General features: G+C 44.1%; 1 protein-coding gene across 5 annotated transcripts in view; it reads right to left on the bottom strand.

The window, feature by feature from the left end:
- LOC138582170 (protein D7-like) overlaps nt 1-16,127 on the bottom strand; it is a 1,409,716-nt gene that overhangs the window by 220,715 nt on the left and 1,172,874 nt on the right. For all 5 annotated transcript variants that reach the window (XM_069653210.1, XM_069653214.1, XM_069653212.1 and 2 more), the window contains 2 exons: nt 1,472-1,541; nt 232-317 (listed from right to left, as the gene is read on the bottom strand). In XM_069653210.1, coding sequence (XP_069509311.1) covers nt 232-317; nt 1,472-1,541 — 156 coding nt within the window. The remainder of the gene's footprint in view (nt 1-231; nt 318-1,471; nt 1,542-16,127) is intronic.

The raw sequence follows: 16,127 nt of genomic DNA, 5'->3' as shown, positions 1-16,127 counted from the left end.
TGGAGCAGTGTGTCTGCTTTGAAGAGATGAACCTGTGACTGTAGGTGGCACTACGATTTCAGATGCAAGATCTAAACTCACTGAGATGTCTTACTGGCATGGTACATTCTTTAATTAAAATACACAAAGGGCACATTTTCTCAAACAGTTAGCTAATGTGTAATAATGATCCATACGAAAACTAATATTTTACTCCCGTTAGCATTTTCGATATTTTGGATAAATACGTACCAGTTTTCCAAGGGCTGCATTTCTGGCCCAACACAGGGGATGTGTGGCTTGCCATACCATTTGGCTTTTGTCCCATTCTAGTTTGCCTAGCAACAAGAACAAAAACAATTCTAGTCATATTTACAGAAATTGACTTCTAAACAGAAATCAAACATTAAACGTTAACAGAACTGGTTTGGTGTTTCAAAGTAAGGGTTTTAACAGGCCATGTCATACCTGCAGCAACAGCTTGGCCGACTAGTTTGCTCAGCAGGCTGTCTGTTATGGAAAGTGTGTGGACTGGCCCAGCGCAGGCAAGTGCCCAGATATGAGAAGTAGTTTGATGCTAGAGGGAAAGGAAGCTCGAACAAGTGCTCAAGGTTCTTAGGAGTGGTTTTCCCCAAAGGATTCCAGCTGCAAGGTACAGCCCCTTGCCAGGCCTGTGTTAGAGGGCCTTCCAGTTATGGAGAGCCCAGACTCTTCGTCCATGTAGAGTTTACCTCTTCATGCAACCAAGCCTGGCCCCCAACCTCTCTCAAGAAACATCTGAGCAGCAGTTGGCCCTGCCTGGAGCACTGGAGGGCATTTGGCACTGAGAGGAATGAGGAGACGAAGACTGGACTTATGCCTGCACAGTAAAATGCAGAATACTTCCCCCTAGCTCCCTCCTCTCCCGTATTACTTATAAAAAAACAAGGTCTAGGCTTCCCTTAGATACATGAATGCAGCTATGCCCATCGGCCTCTTAAGGCCTGTTAGTTCTAGTTCCCCTACACAGATCCTAATGTGGTAGCACAAACTATCAAAAGGTACTCAGCCCAAATCCTCTACATGGAATCCAACACAATTGAGACAGCCACTTTACTTTTTATTTTAGTTTGTGAGCACTTTTGTAGCGTTTGTACTTTTCTATGAATTTTTTTCTGCTAATTTGTTCTCTTCTTTGAATTACATTTCAGAAAATAACTGGTTTTTCAGACAAACCTTTTCAACTAAAAATGTGAAAACCACACTTCTCAGCCAAATTCTTCTTGTAAAAACATGTTGATCTTTCATTCAAACAAATCACCTCATACTGGGTTACATCAGCACCACATCATCCAGCCCTCAACAGAGGTTTTGTAGGCACCTAGTTCTTTGTAGAATGGTTTGGCACTATTTGTCTGCGGAGTTTGATGGCAAAACGACCCTTTTCCTGAAAAATGGTGGGAAACATACATACATGTCTTATAGAACAAGAAATATTTACATGGTAGCTTACATTTGGCCATCCTGAATAGTGGCGTTTTCACTTATATTCTGCGGACTGTGAGAAGGACAAGACCATGGATCTAAAAAAAAACAGAAATCCAAGCACAGCGTTAAATCAGTCAGATATGAATGAACCAGCAGCTCGCTTGTTTCATGAACCCGAATCTTGGAGAACAGTTAGTAGATTTCCACACAATCATATTTTTAGTTGGGGCTATTAGGTGGCGCTGAAAGCGCTAACTTTAAGATTAAAATATTGTCATCAAAATAAGAGCTTTAACATAAGAGCTTCAAATGTGGGCTTTGAATGGGGTCTGTAATGTTCAATGAACAGGACATTTGAGGAGGGATACACAGTGTATTTGGTGAGGTTTGGCTACTGAACCCATCACATTCTCTGCCCCTAGTCATGCGAATCCCTATGGCTAATCCCACCTATTCCTGCCCATCTCAGAACTCTGAGCGCTTCTATGTAGGCAGCCATCTTGTATTACTGTCTCCAAGGAAGCTCTCTGGAAACAAGCCAAACTAGCAGCCATCTTTGAATGGGAAAGATTACATGCATCTTCCAAATAACATGATACATTGAATCATGCGAGTATAATATTTTTTTAATATAGCTAAAGTAGTTTGCATTTTGGGAGCTTGTTTTGATTTTTTTAAAATTCTGTTTCCACAATTTATCAAGATTTATTATAATCGTTTATGTTGCAATCTTTTATCATATATATTACCTCAATCAAGATTAAGTAACTAAAAATCCAATACCTAATATACGGTCCATCCCACATAATAAAGGCCATTACTTCAGCATTCTAGCAGCAATGTAAGAGTATATGCCCTACATTGCAGAGCAAGCCTCACCAATCTTACTTGTCTTTCAGCATATGGGTGCTGCGATGGGATAAATAGGCGCGGTCAGAGAAGGCTGGCAGACTTTTTAAACATTTTTATTTATTGGCAGAAGTTTACAACAAACACACATCAGAGCAAATTATTTTGAGACGCATGCACAGTGCCCGGCACAGCCTCGGAATTGGTTCCAAGACACCAAAGTAGTGTTGCAGAAGATTGAGATGCGATTAATTGATAAGAGTTCTGTAAAGCGTCTTCAGGTAACCATGTAACAGGCGGAGTGCAGGGGCCGGTGGCAGCTGGCAACCGCCTATGCGATGCCACGACCCAGCGCTCTGCCATCATCCCCACGTGAGATGAACAACCCGAAGGCATGCCATTAGCTCTAGTAAGATAGCAGATCTGCTCTCTTGTCAATTCTGCAAAGCTTCCCGGCTCTACAGAGCACCTTGTCAGATCAATCAGGATTTTGTGGTGGGGAAGTTAATGTTAAAGGATATTTGTACCGTGCACTACCATCACCGGAGTGGTCCTCTGGCGGATCTGAAAAGGAAATGGGGATGGAGGGTGAGTGAGTGGGAACGAGCGGGATAATTGCAAGGGAGCAGTGATGTACTGTTGGCAGCTTCAGTTTGGTTAACATCGCTCGCTGAGCTTGGGGTGCTTTCTGGTCGGTAGCCATTGTGTCATGTTGTGCGAAGCTATGTGTGGTTTGTTTTGTTGTTGCGGTGTAGTAAAGTTTGTGTAGTTTGTTGTGCTTTAGGGTTGTGGTTGTGTTTAGTTAGAGTTTGAGGTATATGCAGAGGGTTGAAATGATTATTGGGTTGGTTATTGGCCTCGCTATCTAGAAGTTATATGTGCTAAATTTCCATGTTCTTTCTAGATGTGGCACGTGAATATCTCTGCATTTCTATCTAGATCCGGCACTGGCTAATATTCACAATCCTGTCTATTTATGACGCACGCCAATATTCACAATTATATTCAAATGTGGCACTGGCCCACCTTACAAAATCCTGTCTAGATGCGAAGCAAGCTATCATTCACAATTCTATCTATATGTGGCATTGGTCATATTGCCAATGCAGTCTAGATGTGGCACTGGCCGATATTCATAACCCAATCTAGATGCGACGCAGGCTAATGTTCACAATTTTATCTAGTTGCTAAGCAGGCTAGTGTTAAGATGTTCTGGCAGCGGGTGAGGGTTGGCTTGCTGAAGGATGGTTGTGTATCAGGGGCCCTTCGAGGATGGAGTGAAAGGAAGGAAGACGTGTGGTTGTCACAAAAAAAGCAGGCAGAGTTCAGAACAGAAACAGACAGGGGTCGGGTTAAGTGGTGTCCTCAAGAAAAGCATGTAAATAAATTGAGAAACGTTTCAGTGGTAGCCAAATGGTACCTGTTAGAATCTTTTATGAGGAGGCTGCACACAGCCTGAAAAGGGCTGTGTGTCGAGTACAAAAAACCCAAATTTCACTTTTCTAACATTTAAACATTTGACTGTTTTTGGGTAATAGTCCGTTTCTTAAATGGAGGGTCAAGCGTTAGATGAATGCATTAAAACAGAAAGGTTTTCAGGAGGAGGGGGAAACTATGCTGTAATGAATGTATGTTGTCTCCCCATCTCTTCTTTCTCCTTCCCACATGTTTGAATATTCTATTTTTCACTAGTGCCAGTTATTTTAAATACACGCAGCCCCGTTTCTTGGCCCGGGCTGAGCGAGCAACGCCTGGGGCGCAGAGCTAAAGAGCCGTGGAGGGTGGTGCAGTAAGGGGCCCACCCAAAAAGGTGTTTCCGACCTTGCCGGACAACAGATGAAGCAGAGTGCTCTGCCGACTGCAATGCGTTGGAATATGCAAACAAAGGAATGCATATTCCAAACGCAGTGTGTGAGATGCTCTGGAGTCACACCCAGTGGCCCCTCATTCTTTGTGCTGACAGCTTTTCAAGTGGGGCAATTTATAAGTGATGGCTCACTTAACGAGCCATTGTTTTTACACAGTATATGCTTAACATTTCAGTGGTAAGAACTGAACATGTGGCATTTGTTATCAGTTAGCTGACCAAACCTATGCATTCTTCAAAAAATTTAAATGCTACACAGGAACATTATAAAACTATTTGCTTTTCTTTATTTTCATGTCTCTATTTGACACAACAAAACGTTTTTATATATATTACTTTTTAGTTGCATATGGCGCATCCCTGGGAAAGTTGACTGTCATTTTCTTGATTAAGTATTCTGGTGGCTGCTTTGGGACATGGACTAAATGCATCCGCTCAGCATCAACGGTCTTAATTTTCTAAACAAGCCACTGCCTAAGGCGCACAACAGATGGCACTGCAATGTCACTTGGCACCTTGATTAGGAAAGTAGGGTTTATTGTGTCACTGTCCAGACCATAGACCGTGGTAAAACAATACTGTGATAAGTTTGCAGCAATGATTTGCACGCTACACAAGTCCCCACCCTGTTGGTTAATGGTGTCTATGTGGTGCTCCCTTATGTAACGGAACATATGCCTGTTGTCTGATGTGCCCAATGTCCATACAAGAGCACACTGGGATGTTTTGTATATGTGGCTCTGACGAGAATGCCATACTGTGCCCACACTTAAACACATAAAGCAATCAAAGACGTTGCATCAAATTACATCCACTAGGCCAAACGCCCTTTCCTCACTGCCACACTATGATTTTCACTAGCTGCAGGTCAGCACTAAGGAGAAATGCGAATGCCAGCTCTGTTAGTATAGCATGGGCTGGCTCGTTTTTTGCTGAAATAACCCACCGAGGCCTGCGTAATAGTGAGGAGGTAGCGGCTGAGAATTGTGGGCCCTTTACCATCCATCAGAAGCCGGTTTTGTTTAAAACGCTTCATCAGCTTATTACTGGTCTGGCTGAAGTTTGTAAGTGGTACAATCCTTTTTGTGTAGCCTTTCTGTGCATTGTTTATTGGTCTCTCTTGTGCGGTATCCTGTCTGTAGATATAATTCCCTAAAGATGTTTCTCTATTGGGGTTGGGTATGCCCACAGTGAGACCCAGCCATTCCTCATCTAAGATTCTTCAGAAACAAGAAGCAAAAGAGCCCTTGTACCCCATTTGAGTGTCTGATGTTGCAGCCATTTAATACTTGCATTCAAAAATGAAAGCTGTCTAAATGAGCATGTATGGTTCATGGTTACAATTTTAATGTTAGGGTGAGTATTGTGAACCGTGATGTGAGCACCAAGCCATGCATTTAGAGATTCACACATACAATTCCTTTTATCACAGACTTGTTAATCAAATGTAGAGACCTTTGATCACTCTTATAGTCCTGAAATGCTCTGTGATTTAATGCAAAGCATACAGGAATCCTCATTGGTGCCATTTGTCCCCTTTCCCACTCAGAGGTATTTTGAAAGAGTACAATAAATGTGTACCAGAATGTCCATCTTGGAATGATAACCTATCAGAACATAATTCATATGGTTAGTCTAGTATTGCCCCTTGCGAAATACAAGTGAGGTCGTACGAACAGAACACCTGCAACACAGGGCCAGTGGTCAGTGAGCCCTCAGACCTTGGTAGGCTGATCACACTGCAGTGTGCTAGTACGGACAGTTTGAAACTGCATTCAGGCAAGGCCTTCCCTAAGAGCAGGTGACACAAAAACCATGTACTTGGGCAGCAACAGCTGTGTTTTCACATTCGAATTCTTCTGTTAAGTACTTGAATTACAATGTAATGAAACTATCTTCATCTATATAGAAATGATTTATTGATATTGAGGGTTTTTTTCACACCACGGAGGTGTAGTTTGGGAGTGATGTGAGCCAGTCGCGGGGCAGGGGGGCGCATTCTGATGTTTCTCCCTGGGCACCGAGTTGGCTAGAAACTGCCCTGAATACACATTTCAACAAACTGTGGCTCTACCACCTAGTGCCAACGTGCACAGTTCCTCACCGCTACAAAACGTTCTCCATTTCAGTTTGCCCCATTCATTATTGGGAAATAGAGTATGCGAGGAGGTCTGTCCATCTCTAGATGGCTTTCACCCCCCCCCCCCCCAGCCCTACCCTTGCCACCATTGCATTTCCTCCCAAGCCATAGACTGAGCATCGACAGGTAAACTACTTGGGGCTGCCGGAGACCCCCCCCCCCCCAAAACCCCTGACAGCTCCCCCCACCCACACATGACTCCTACTGCGGAATGTTGCATGAAAGACCCTCCCCAAGGTGCATCAGCATCAGGTGGGCATGCAAGGACTTTTCAGAGTTGCAAAGTTAGGAATATATTTATGATGCTATACGACCCAATCTACGCTAACATAAGAGCAGCGACTCCCATGTAGCTGCAGTGTGATTGTTGATGGGGTGCTTATGTTACTAATCTCCAATGACGGGTGGATGTCATGGGATCCATTTTGGATTCTTGTGTCCCTCCTAAAGAGTCTGCATGGTGCTCTTCCTGGCGCTATGTCCAAATTGGCATGGACTAAACGGCTCGGTCTGTAGGGTTTCTTTATTGTAACTTTATAAGTGACGTGATATATAGCAACACCTGACTATGGTCGTCCATTATCTTCTATTCCTTCCCAACTCCCTAGTGAACTCCGGGTTCTGTATTGATGCAATCATTTGTCATGCCACGCAAGCTTCTCCAGTGCCTCCCGATTGCACCCTTCATATATTGACGTGCCTCACTTACAAGCTTCGCCAATGAGTACAACACTATAGTGTTGAAATATATCACTTTGCAAGCTTTCCCATGCCCAGTGAAGACGACATTGCAACATTGACATCGGTCACCCTGAAAGCTTCCCCAGTGACGCCAGTCATAGTATACTGACTTCACTGAAGTGCAAGGTTTCCCGGTGCCTTATTATAGCATCCATCACCCTGAAAGCTTGCCCAGCGATGCCAGGTTTAGTACACTGGCTTGCATCACCTTGCTTGCATCCCCTCTGTTCAGTGATGCCAGTTTCAGGGCAGTGAAATGCATCACCTTGCGAGCTTCCTTAGTGTTCCATGGCACCATCCATCACCCTGAAAGCTTACCCAGTGATGCCAGTTTTAGTACACTGACTTGCATAACCCTTGCAAGCTTCCCCAGTGTCCAGTGACGGCAGTTATAGTAAACCGACTTGCATCATGTGTTGCATATAAATACATGCGTAGCCAATGCGTCATGTACACAAGATTTATGAGGGTAGCAAATACACCGCACCTAGATGAATTTGAGGGCAGGCAATGCATCACACTTAGACGAATTATGAAGGTAATCAATGTGTTGCACTTGGAGGAATTTAAGCTAGGTGAATGTATTGCACTTAAAAGAATGATCGCAAACCAGCATTTTTTCCTTCTTGCAGTGTCTGGGGCTTTCCCTAATCAATAATAGGCTTACCTTGGACAGGGATTACCTTACCAGTGCCATGGCCGGTCCATATGTCGCAACTGAGACGAGCGTGTCCCAATTGACCTCTCACCTTTTCCACCATAGACAGTGCGCGGGTGCCACAGCCATGCGGAGCCGAACATTGCTGTGTCTTCAAAGTTCACATGCTACTGCTGCAATAAAAATGTCTAACCAGCCTGCCTTCAGTCACTCAATTTACAAGCACTCTGCCTGCCCTTCACTGAAGTCCTGTTGAAAACAAGCATTGGCAAAGCCAACATTTTTAGCTTGTGCATTAGGTTTAAGCTTTTGCCAGGTACTGCTATTAAATGCCCAGATAATCCACAAAAGCTCAAACTTAGCATTGCCAATGCTTGTCCACTTTACCGTACAACTTTGTTGTGTACCTCTGACTTGCCGATTGGTATAGTAGCTATAGTAATATGGTTCCCAAGGGATATAAACCAAAGTTGCCAGCTCATGATGATGGTGACCAAACGCCATCACAAAAGGCTCAAACAAGAAGAAACATGGCACAGTGCCTCCAACTAAACGATTGCTGAATCTACTAGACAAAAGCACATGCTTGGCATGGAAAATTAAATACACCTTCTCTGTAATAGTTGCGCATATTGAGGCCAGTTATAGATTCACATGGTGTGAATAATCTTGGTAACTGGCCGGAGACCACTCTATCTGCAACTCTTTCTGACTAAATACTCCCCCTCTAGACACCTGTGTTCCTCTGGCACTAACGTGTGATGCGGTTTGCTAAACCGAGAGCAGGTGTTCGATCGATTTCCTCAGCAGGCTCCCTTTTCTGGAACAGCCTCCTCCTTCTTGAGCAGGACCTCTTTAAGATCCGGAAAAGCCTAAAGACCTTCCCCTTTACCTGTTCCTTCCCTCTCCCCTGCTCTTCTCACAGTAGCTAGACTGGTGTGCCGGGTCCTTTGGCATCCTTGGGGCCCTGACCTCCCACATTTTAGCTCAGCTGCTGTCTATCCTCTGTACTTGTCTCCGCTCACCCTCCACCACTGGAGGTTGGACTTACCTTTATTCATAGCACTTAACCTGCTGCTCTCCATGAGCACCACATCACCTAACCCATACACCTCTCCCCTATGCACTTGCACGTTCTGAACACTCAAGGCATAGTAGGTTCGTCTTCCCCCTCCCCATTGTCTCTTTTGTTGTATTTATTATTTAACATTATTGTAATTACATTGTCCATCATCCCCTGTCCCCTCCATGTTGCCCTGTGGGCGCTTTGAAACAGTATTTGATTCCTGTACAAGCGCCTAACAAGTGAACAATAAATAATAAAAAAACTAGCTTGACCATTCCTTTAGTGAAACACTCCCCTTGTTGACCAGCCAGCAGTGGGTGCTTTAGGCTAGTGTTTATGTGACATGCTACACGCTGTCATCTTGTGTGGGTGTAAGGAGTGCCTTACCGGGTTTGTGGCATCATATCAATCAAGTAACCATCAGTTTTTGAATCTGTCAGTCTGGGCATCAGAATAATCATTAACTATAAACTGTCAGGTACGGGCACAGTAGCTAGTTGGTTTGGCCCTCAACTATTTCTCTTTCCACGAGGGTTCCCTAATCTATCATGTCGGATGTGGTGTCACGTGATCTGCAGTATGACGCATAACTTCATGACGCTGGGCCAAGAATAGAGAGGCCCTTTTTGCGTCCGTTTGGCAGACCGGAATGGGCTAGTTAACCACCAACGTTGTGTGTGTGTCTCATTGGCTTCATGCTGCTCCATGTGCCAAGGCCGCACAGAGCCCCATAACAGTACAGAAAGAGCTGATTGGCGGAGACTGGCTCATGATGTAGCTTAAACGGGCATTCTAAACTGCCTTTCATTGTCCTAGTTTAATTAGGAAGGTCCGGTTTTGGTGAAGCTCCTTAGTTAAAGCCCAAATCGGGTGAAAGCAGGAAAATATTTGAGGAAGTACACTTCTGTGGTCTCAGAACTACGGGACAAGACAACCAGTATTTTTTGGTGGGAGCGCAGCAATAGATCGAGACAGAAAACAAAGAAGAATCCTAGAGGAAGTTGTAAAAATCCAGTTTCGCATATTTTGATGTTCTATGTATTTAGTTAGTTATTTAGAAAAAACAACTATTGTATTTCTCATCTTGTGAGAGAAACTTACCTCCGTAAGAAAAACAAGAGAACATTTGTGCGTTAATCATATGTATGCAGCGTTTCACAGTGCGCACAAGTAAGGGCACTCAATACTTTGTGCTAGTTTTTGGGAGCCAGCCTTCGAAGAAATCCATATTTTTGTTTGCGTCAAGTTAAATGCGCATGATTTTAATAGATCCGTCAAGCCGCACGCGTGCAGGAGATTATTTCTCTAGTGCGCTTTGTCAATATGGAAAGCTGCGTCTCCATCCCAGGCGAACGCAGCGCCTGGTAGGGAATAGTATTTCCTTCCGGACATTTTTTTTTTTTTTTTTGAACTATTACTCGGTAAAAACTGAGTTTTGTCAAAAATAAGGCAGGCTTTCCTCCTTCGCACTGTAAAATTCGTGTCTCCGGGTTCTATTAGTTTCTACAGAGCCTCCCCCAGGTCTCCTGTGACTAAACAAATGGGTTGATTGATTTGCCCTTTATTACTCTCGGATTGTCTAATCTGGTCAAACGCCATTTCAATTAGTTTTGCTAGGGCTTGTGACCACTTGTTATTTTCACCGGAGATTAATCTATTCCACAGCTCATTCGTATCGAAGATCCATAAATTGTCCTCTAACGAGGGGAGATACTGGTTTCTCTGTGTTTCCATGCTAGTGCATTCCATCACCAGATGTTTCAAGGATTCCATCGCCTCATTTTTCTTGCATAATCTGCACTTTTTCTCATTTCCACCTCCTCTGATGGTTATAATCTCCCTAGTGGGTAGGAGGTTAAGTCTTGCCCTCATGATCGTAATCCTGAGCCTTTTTTCCGGGAACTTCCTGCAGTACTGGAGTGGGACTTTAGCTTTATTGAAAGTAGGGGGGAGGTGGGCTAGTAATTTGTTACCCGTTGCTTTTTCGATAGTTGTTATCCAGTCCAGATCCTCCACCTTCTTTTTGATTCTGTCTGGATTTTCTTTTAGCTCTATCTCCGAGCATTCGATCTTTGTCAGATCTTCCTTTCTCCCTTTTACCCATTGATTCAAGGCCATGCACTTCCCTGATTCAATTTCCTCAACCATTGCTGCCATGATAGGTAAAGCCTCGTCCAGGATGATGTTTCTATATAAGCGGAGAGCGCTTTTGTCTACCATTGAGGCGAGGGCGTGTAGACCTAATTCTCTCCTAATGGCTGGCATGGAGGCAGACTTGGGAAGGCCCAAAACTGCCTTCCATATAAGCCCTTCCAGCCTGGGCCAAGTATTGCGAGGGAGGTAAAGGGAGGACTCCGTTCCATATATTAGAGCCGGCACCACTTTGGCTTTATAAAAAGTGATCGCTGGTAGCAAAGAGAATTTACCAAATTTGCGATCAATAGCTCTGGTTTGGGCTGTAAGACATTTTGCTTTCTCCCATATCTGGTTTAAGAGGCTTTTTTCCATTTTGGAATTGTCCAACACAACCCCTAAGTATTTGAAAGAGTTGACAATTTCGATTTTTGTGTTGTCCAGGTAAAAGTTTATGTTGGCAGATCGTTTACTGGTTGTTTTCTCCATCACCATAATTTTCGTTTTGGTCTTGTTGATCGCCAGGTGGTTTTTCTCGATGTAAGTTTCGAGATTACGTAATTTCCTTTGAAGGCCCACTTTGGTCTGGTCGACCAGGATGACATCGTCAGCATATAGTAGACGTGGAATTTCCATTTTCCCGATCTTGGGGGGAAAGACTCGCATTTTCGCTTCCGTATCTTTGTAATCGCCTAAAAAGGCTATAAACAAGGCTGGAGCCAGCGGACATCCTTGCTTAACTCCTCTTTTCACCTGGATTTCTCCTGACAGTGCTCCTTGGTGGTTTAGTTTTACTCTCATAGTAGTGTCCTTATGGAGAGCCATTATTGGTTCCAAGATTGATCCCGGACATTGCCACCCTTGTAACTTTGTCCACAGGGTATTACGGTCGATCATATCAAAGGCTTTGGAGAGATCGATGAAAGCCAAAAATATCTTCGGGGCTCCTTCTTTGACTCTTGCTTTCAGGATATTCAGCACCATGAGGTTGATTGTTGTCGAACCCTTTTTTTGAAATCCGGTTTGAAGTTGATCTCGTGCCGGACTGATTTTCTCCCAGACTCGAAAATGTTCCAAGAGGCGAGTGGCAAATAATTTGCCCAAAATGTCCAGCAAAGCTATAGGCCTATAGCTTGATGGGTCTTGTCTAGGGCCCTTCTTATAGATAGGGACTATGACTGCCTTTATCCAGGAATCTGGTATCATCTTTGTTCTGGCGCACAGTGCGAATATCTTTCCAATCCACTCGGCCCATTCCGCTGGAGCTGCTTTTAAGTCTGCATTGGTTAGCCCATCCGGGCCTGGGGCTCTAGAGGTTTTCAACTTACGTATAGCGATTTCAATGTGTTGGGTCTCAGATAGATCAACCCACGGGATTTCCTGGGTGGGAGTCATTACTTTCTTACTTCCTGGCACTTCATCGAATTCAGTCGTGAAGTAGTCGATCCATCTTTCTTCAGCTACTGCATTTAGCATCTTGGCTGTGTGCCTGCATTTGTCGTCTTTTATAAGTGCCCAAAATTCGCTTTGTTTTTTCGCGGATAGTTTTACTAGCATCTCCTCTGCGTCTCTTTGATATTGGAGCGCTTTATGTTGTCTGAGCCAGTTTTTATATTTTTTTTGCTCCCTGCTCCAGATCTCCCAATCTTCCTTCATACTGGTTTTTTTTGCTAGTCTTCGTGCTCGGCGAACCAGTTTTCTTCTGCTCACCAATTCCTTGTCGTATGTATGAGACGTGCAGATTTTTTTCTTTTTGTTGTTCATTCCCTTTACTTGAAAGGCCAGTAGTAGGGGCAAATAGTTGGGGCGTAGGTTTGGGCTCCTCAACGATTCCTCCTCGCCTATCAGTTCCCAGCCTATTTTGATTTTCTCAATGTCTTGCTCCTTCAGGCGGAGTCGGGTCTGTTGGAGGTTGACTTCCATCTGCCACTCATACCCGATAGGCATAGACCTGGGCGTCTGCCACTCACATTTCAAGAGATTGTGATCACTGTTGATGGTTTGTAGCACATTGTAGCTTACCAATTCGTCTATAAGCCCATTTGATAAAAAGATATAATCCAGGGTTGCTTTTGAGTTCTTTCGCTCCCACGTCGGTATGTTGATTTGGTTCGGAAAAATGGCTGCAGCATTTTGGATATTACGTGAGGATAAGATTTTCTTCCATGCCTTCCCTCTTTTGGTTGCGGGGTCCTCAAATCTCTCCAGAATGGAGGAATCCTCGGGGTCCTTCTGTGGTTCGCGAATCTTGGCATTGAAATCCCCGCAAATAATAAGTTCGATATTTTCGAATTCTGCGTAGAGTTGATCAATTAGCCCACTCATCTTATCGCAGAAGGCTTTGATTGACGACCGCTGGGGATTCCAATAGCAATTTAAAATTGCCATCCTCATTTCAGTGGGTTTACGAGATTTTCCCTTCTTATCGCTTTTAGAGATCAGGATTATCAACGTCTCATAGGATTGTTTCCATATTGTAGGATCTGTTAAGCCGGTGCCAGATTTAATGGCCGTAAGGAGCCCCGATGACGGTCTACCCCACAGGCCTTTAACAGCTGGGGCAATCATTACCGAGAATCCATCTAAAGATGGTTCTTTCCTCAGCCAGGTTTCCTGGAGGCAGATGATGTCAAATTGGCTTAGGTCGACGTCGCCTTGAATAGTGAGATGTATGTGGCCTCTAGTATTCCAAGATCCCAAGGAGATCGTTTCATTACTGGGGTGTTCGCTTTGTCCCTCCTTGCCGATGTCGTTGCTGCAAACTACCCCCCCTCGTTGCTATTTCAATTTGTTTTTATTCCACGTTGATGTTATCCATTTCCATGGACCCATTACTTGTTGTTTTTGTTGGTCCATTTTATCTCGTGGAGATGTCGGGTTCATTCTCCTGTCCTCTCTATGTTCTCGCTCATGCTTGCCGAATTCTTCTCTTAAATTCTTTCTGTCTCCATATCGTCTTTCCCTCTGCCCGGTCTGTTCCTGTTTTTCTTTGGTACTGGGGTAACGGGGTGCCCTTCTACTGTCAATCTCCCCCATGTTAGCGGAGAACTTTGATTCCCTGTCTTGGTAGGGCCTTTGCTTTAGGTGTAACTTGGGGTAACGCTGGTCTCGGTAGAGTTCTTCAGTTCTTGATATATAATGGTGGCGAGGTTTATTGGTCTCCGCTTTCGCATCTACCCTCTCTTGGTTAGGTCTCCTTATCTTTAATTCCGTTAAATGAAAGCCCATCTGTGCCAGTTCTTCATACACCTTATCATCCATGTATTTGATTGCCGCTTCTTTTAGGTGGAGGTACGCTTTTGCCTTATCCTCCCTATGGTACGGTTCCACAAGCACCAAGTCTCTTGTTGTGATATGCTTCAGGGTTTTCACCTTTTTTGTAATTTGCAGAACCGTTGGTCTATTCAGAATTACTGAATTTTTGCCGGACCCTAATTGTTCCAGTTTGTATACTCTTATGTCTTTTCTACCTTCTCTTCCTTGTTTTCGATCGTCTTCGTTTCGGCCATCTTTAGGTGGGCTTTTTTTCCCATCCTTCTTGTCTTTAGCCCCTGGGGTGGTAGGCTGCATCTCTCTGGCTGTGGCTCTCTGCTTGGGAGCCTTGTCAGCTCCTTGTGAAGACCCCGCATTTATCATTTTTTTGTTATCCTCGGGTTTGATATGCCCTTCTTTTTTTCTGTTAGATCTTACAAGCCCGGGTTCCTCACTTCCTATTTCGACCCTTTTGGCTCGGTCTCCCAAACTTTTTTCCGGGGACTCTGCAACCTCCTTTTCTGAATAGGTAGATATATTCATTAGGTCTTTACAGACTAGGAACTCCTCTAGTGTTTTTGGAGAATTAACCTGCGTACCATTGTGGGGTTCATTATTATGCTCAAGATCCTCCTCTTCCTCCATACTCACGGGTAAAACCGATACCCTCTTTGCAGAATTCTTTGTATCGGCATTGCTTTCAGGGTGTTTCCTCGCTGATTTCATAGGAATAGGCAACTTGGACCATTGTGGGTCCTCCTTATTCCCTTGGTTCAAGACCAGGACGATGTTTTCTTTTCTCTGTGGTTTTAAAGCCACCTCTTCCCTTATTGCTGTTTTTTGCACCTCTTTGTTCCAATTCTCCATCTGTTCGATCTTTGCTTCCAGGATCTCAATTTTTTTTTCCCAGAGCGATTTCTGGGTTGGTTGGTCCTGCAGAATTCCCGGTCCGGCAGGCCTCTGGGATGGTTTTCCCAATTGGCTAGAGATGGATTCCACTTTTTTTCCAATTATATCTATTTTCGTTGTCCACTGGTTCTGTAGAATGTATTTTTTTTCCTCAGTTGCCAGGAGGCTTGCTTCTAACTTGGTCAGCTTATCCATGGTGTTTGCTAGGATAGCCGAATTATCCTGAACATTCTCCTTAATTGCCTCATATAATTTGCAAAACGGTGCTAGCACAACCGTCATTGCTGACATGATAGCAATCATGTCTGGTTTTTTCTTGGGGGATTCGTTTTGTAGTGCAGCTGCAATCTCACTAAGTCTTCTCTTTTTTGGTGAAGTAGGAATTCTCTCTGATCTTCTCAGTTGGGCTACCGCCTCAAAATTGACACTTTTCTCTATCTCTCCTTGGGCTCTATCAGTGTTTCTACCCATTCTGGGCGAACCACTGTCCATCCCCTTATTGACTGTGTTTAGAGTGGGATGCGCCACTTTCAGTTTCGGTGTAGATTGTTGTTGTCCATTGTTAAGATGGGGTTTGGTCCAGGCCCAGGAGTTCGCATTACTTTTTGTTGATAGGGAGGTTTGACTCGCCGGGCTCTTTCGCCCTGCTGTCTGTTGTTTTTCCTCTTTGTCATCTACCATTATCACAATCTCCTCACTAGGTGATTGTCCTTGTTTAGGTGGGCTTTCTGTTTGCGGATTTTCCAAATTCTCCAAACGGAGATCACTTAGGTCAATTTGTCTGCCTTTCAAGCTTGCATCTTCTTTTGCTTGTTTATATTTTTCTCCTGGATTGCTTATGGGCTCATTGTGTGTTTCTAGGGAGTTCCCATCTGTAGGGATTGCCGTCTCTTCAGGTTCTAGCCCCAGCTCCGTTCTCCTATGTTTTTGACTTGGTTTTGGGTCGGTGACTAGTTCCAGCATCTCTGCATCTGATATTTCTGTATCGACGCTTTGTTTTCTTTTTTTATGACCAGTGAAGAAGGCTCTTAGCGGGCAGGATGTCAATGGGATGGGCCGCCTTTTT

Source organism: Ambystoma mexicanum, chromosome 3q, assembly GCF_040938575.1.
Source record: "Ambystoma mexicanum isolate Mex_15411 chromosome 3q, UKY_AmexF1_1, whole genome shotgun sequence".
Lineage (NCBI taxonomy): Eukaryota > Metazoa > Chordata > Amphibia > Caudata > Ambystomatidae > Ambystoma > Ambystoma mexicanum.
Note: the sequence above shows the minus strand (reverse complement) of the source record. Positions and strands in the feature narration are given on the sequence as shown.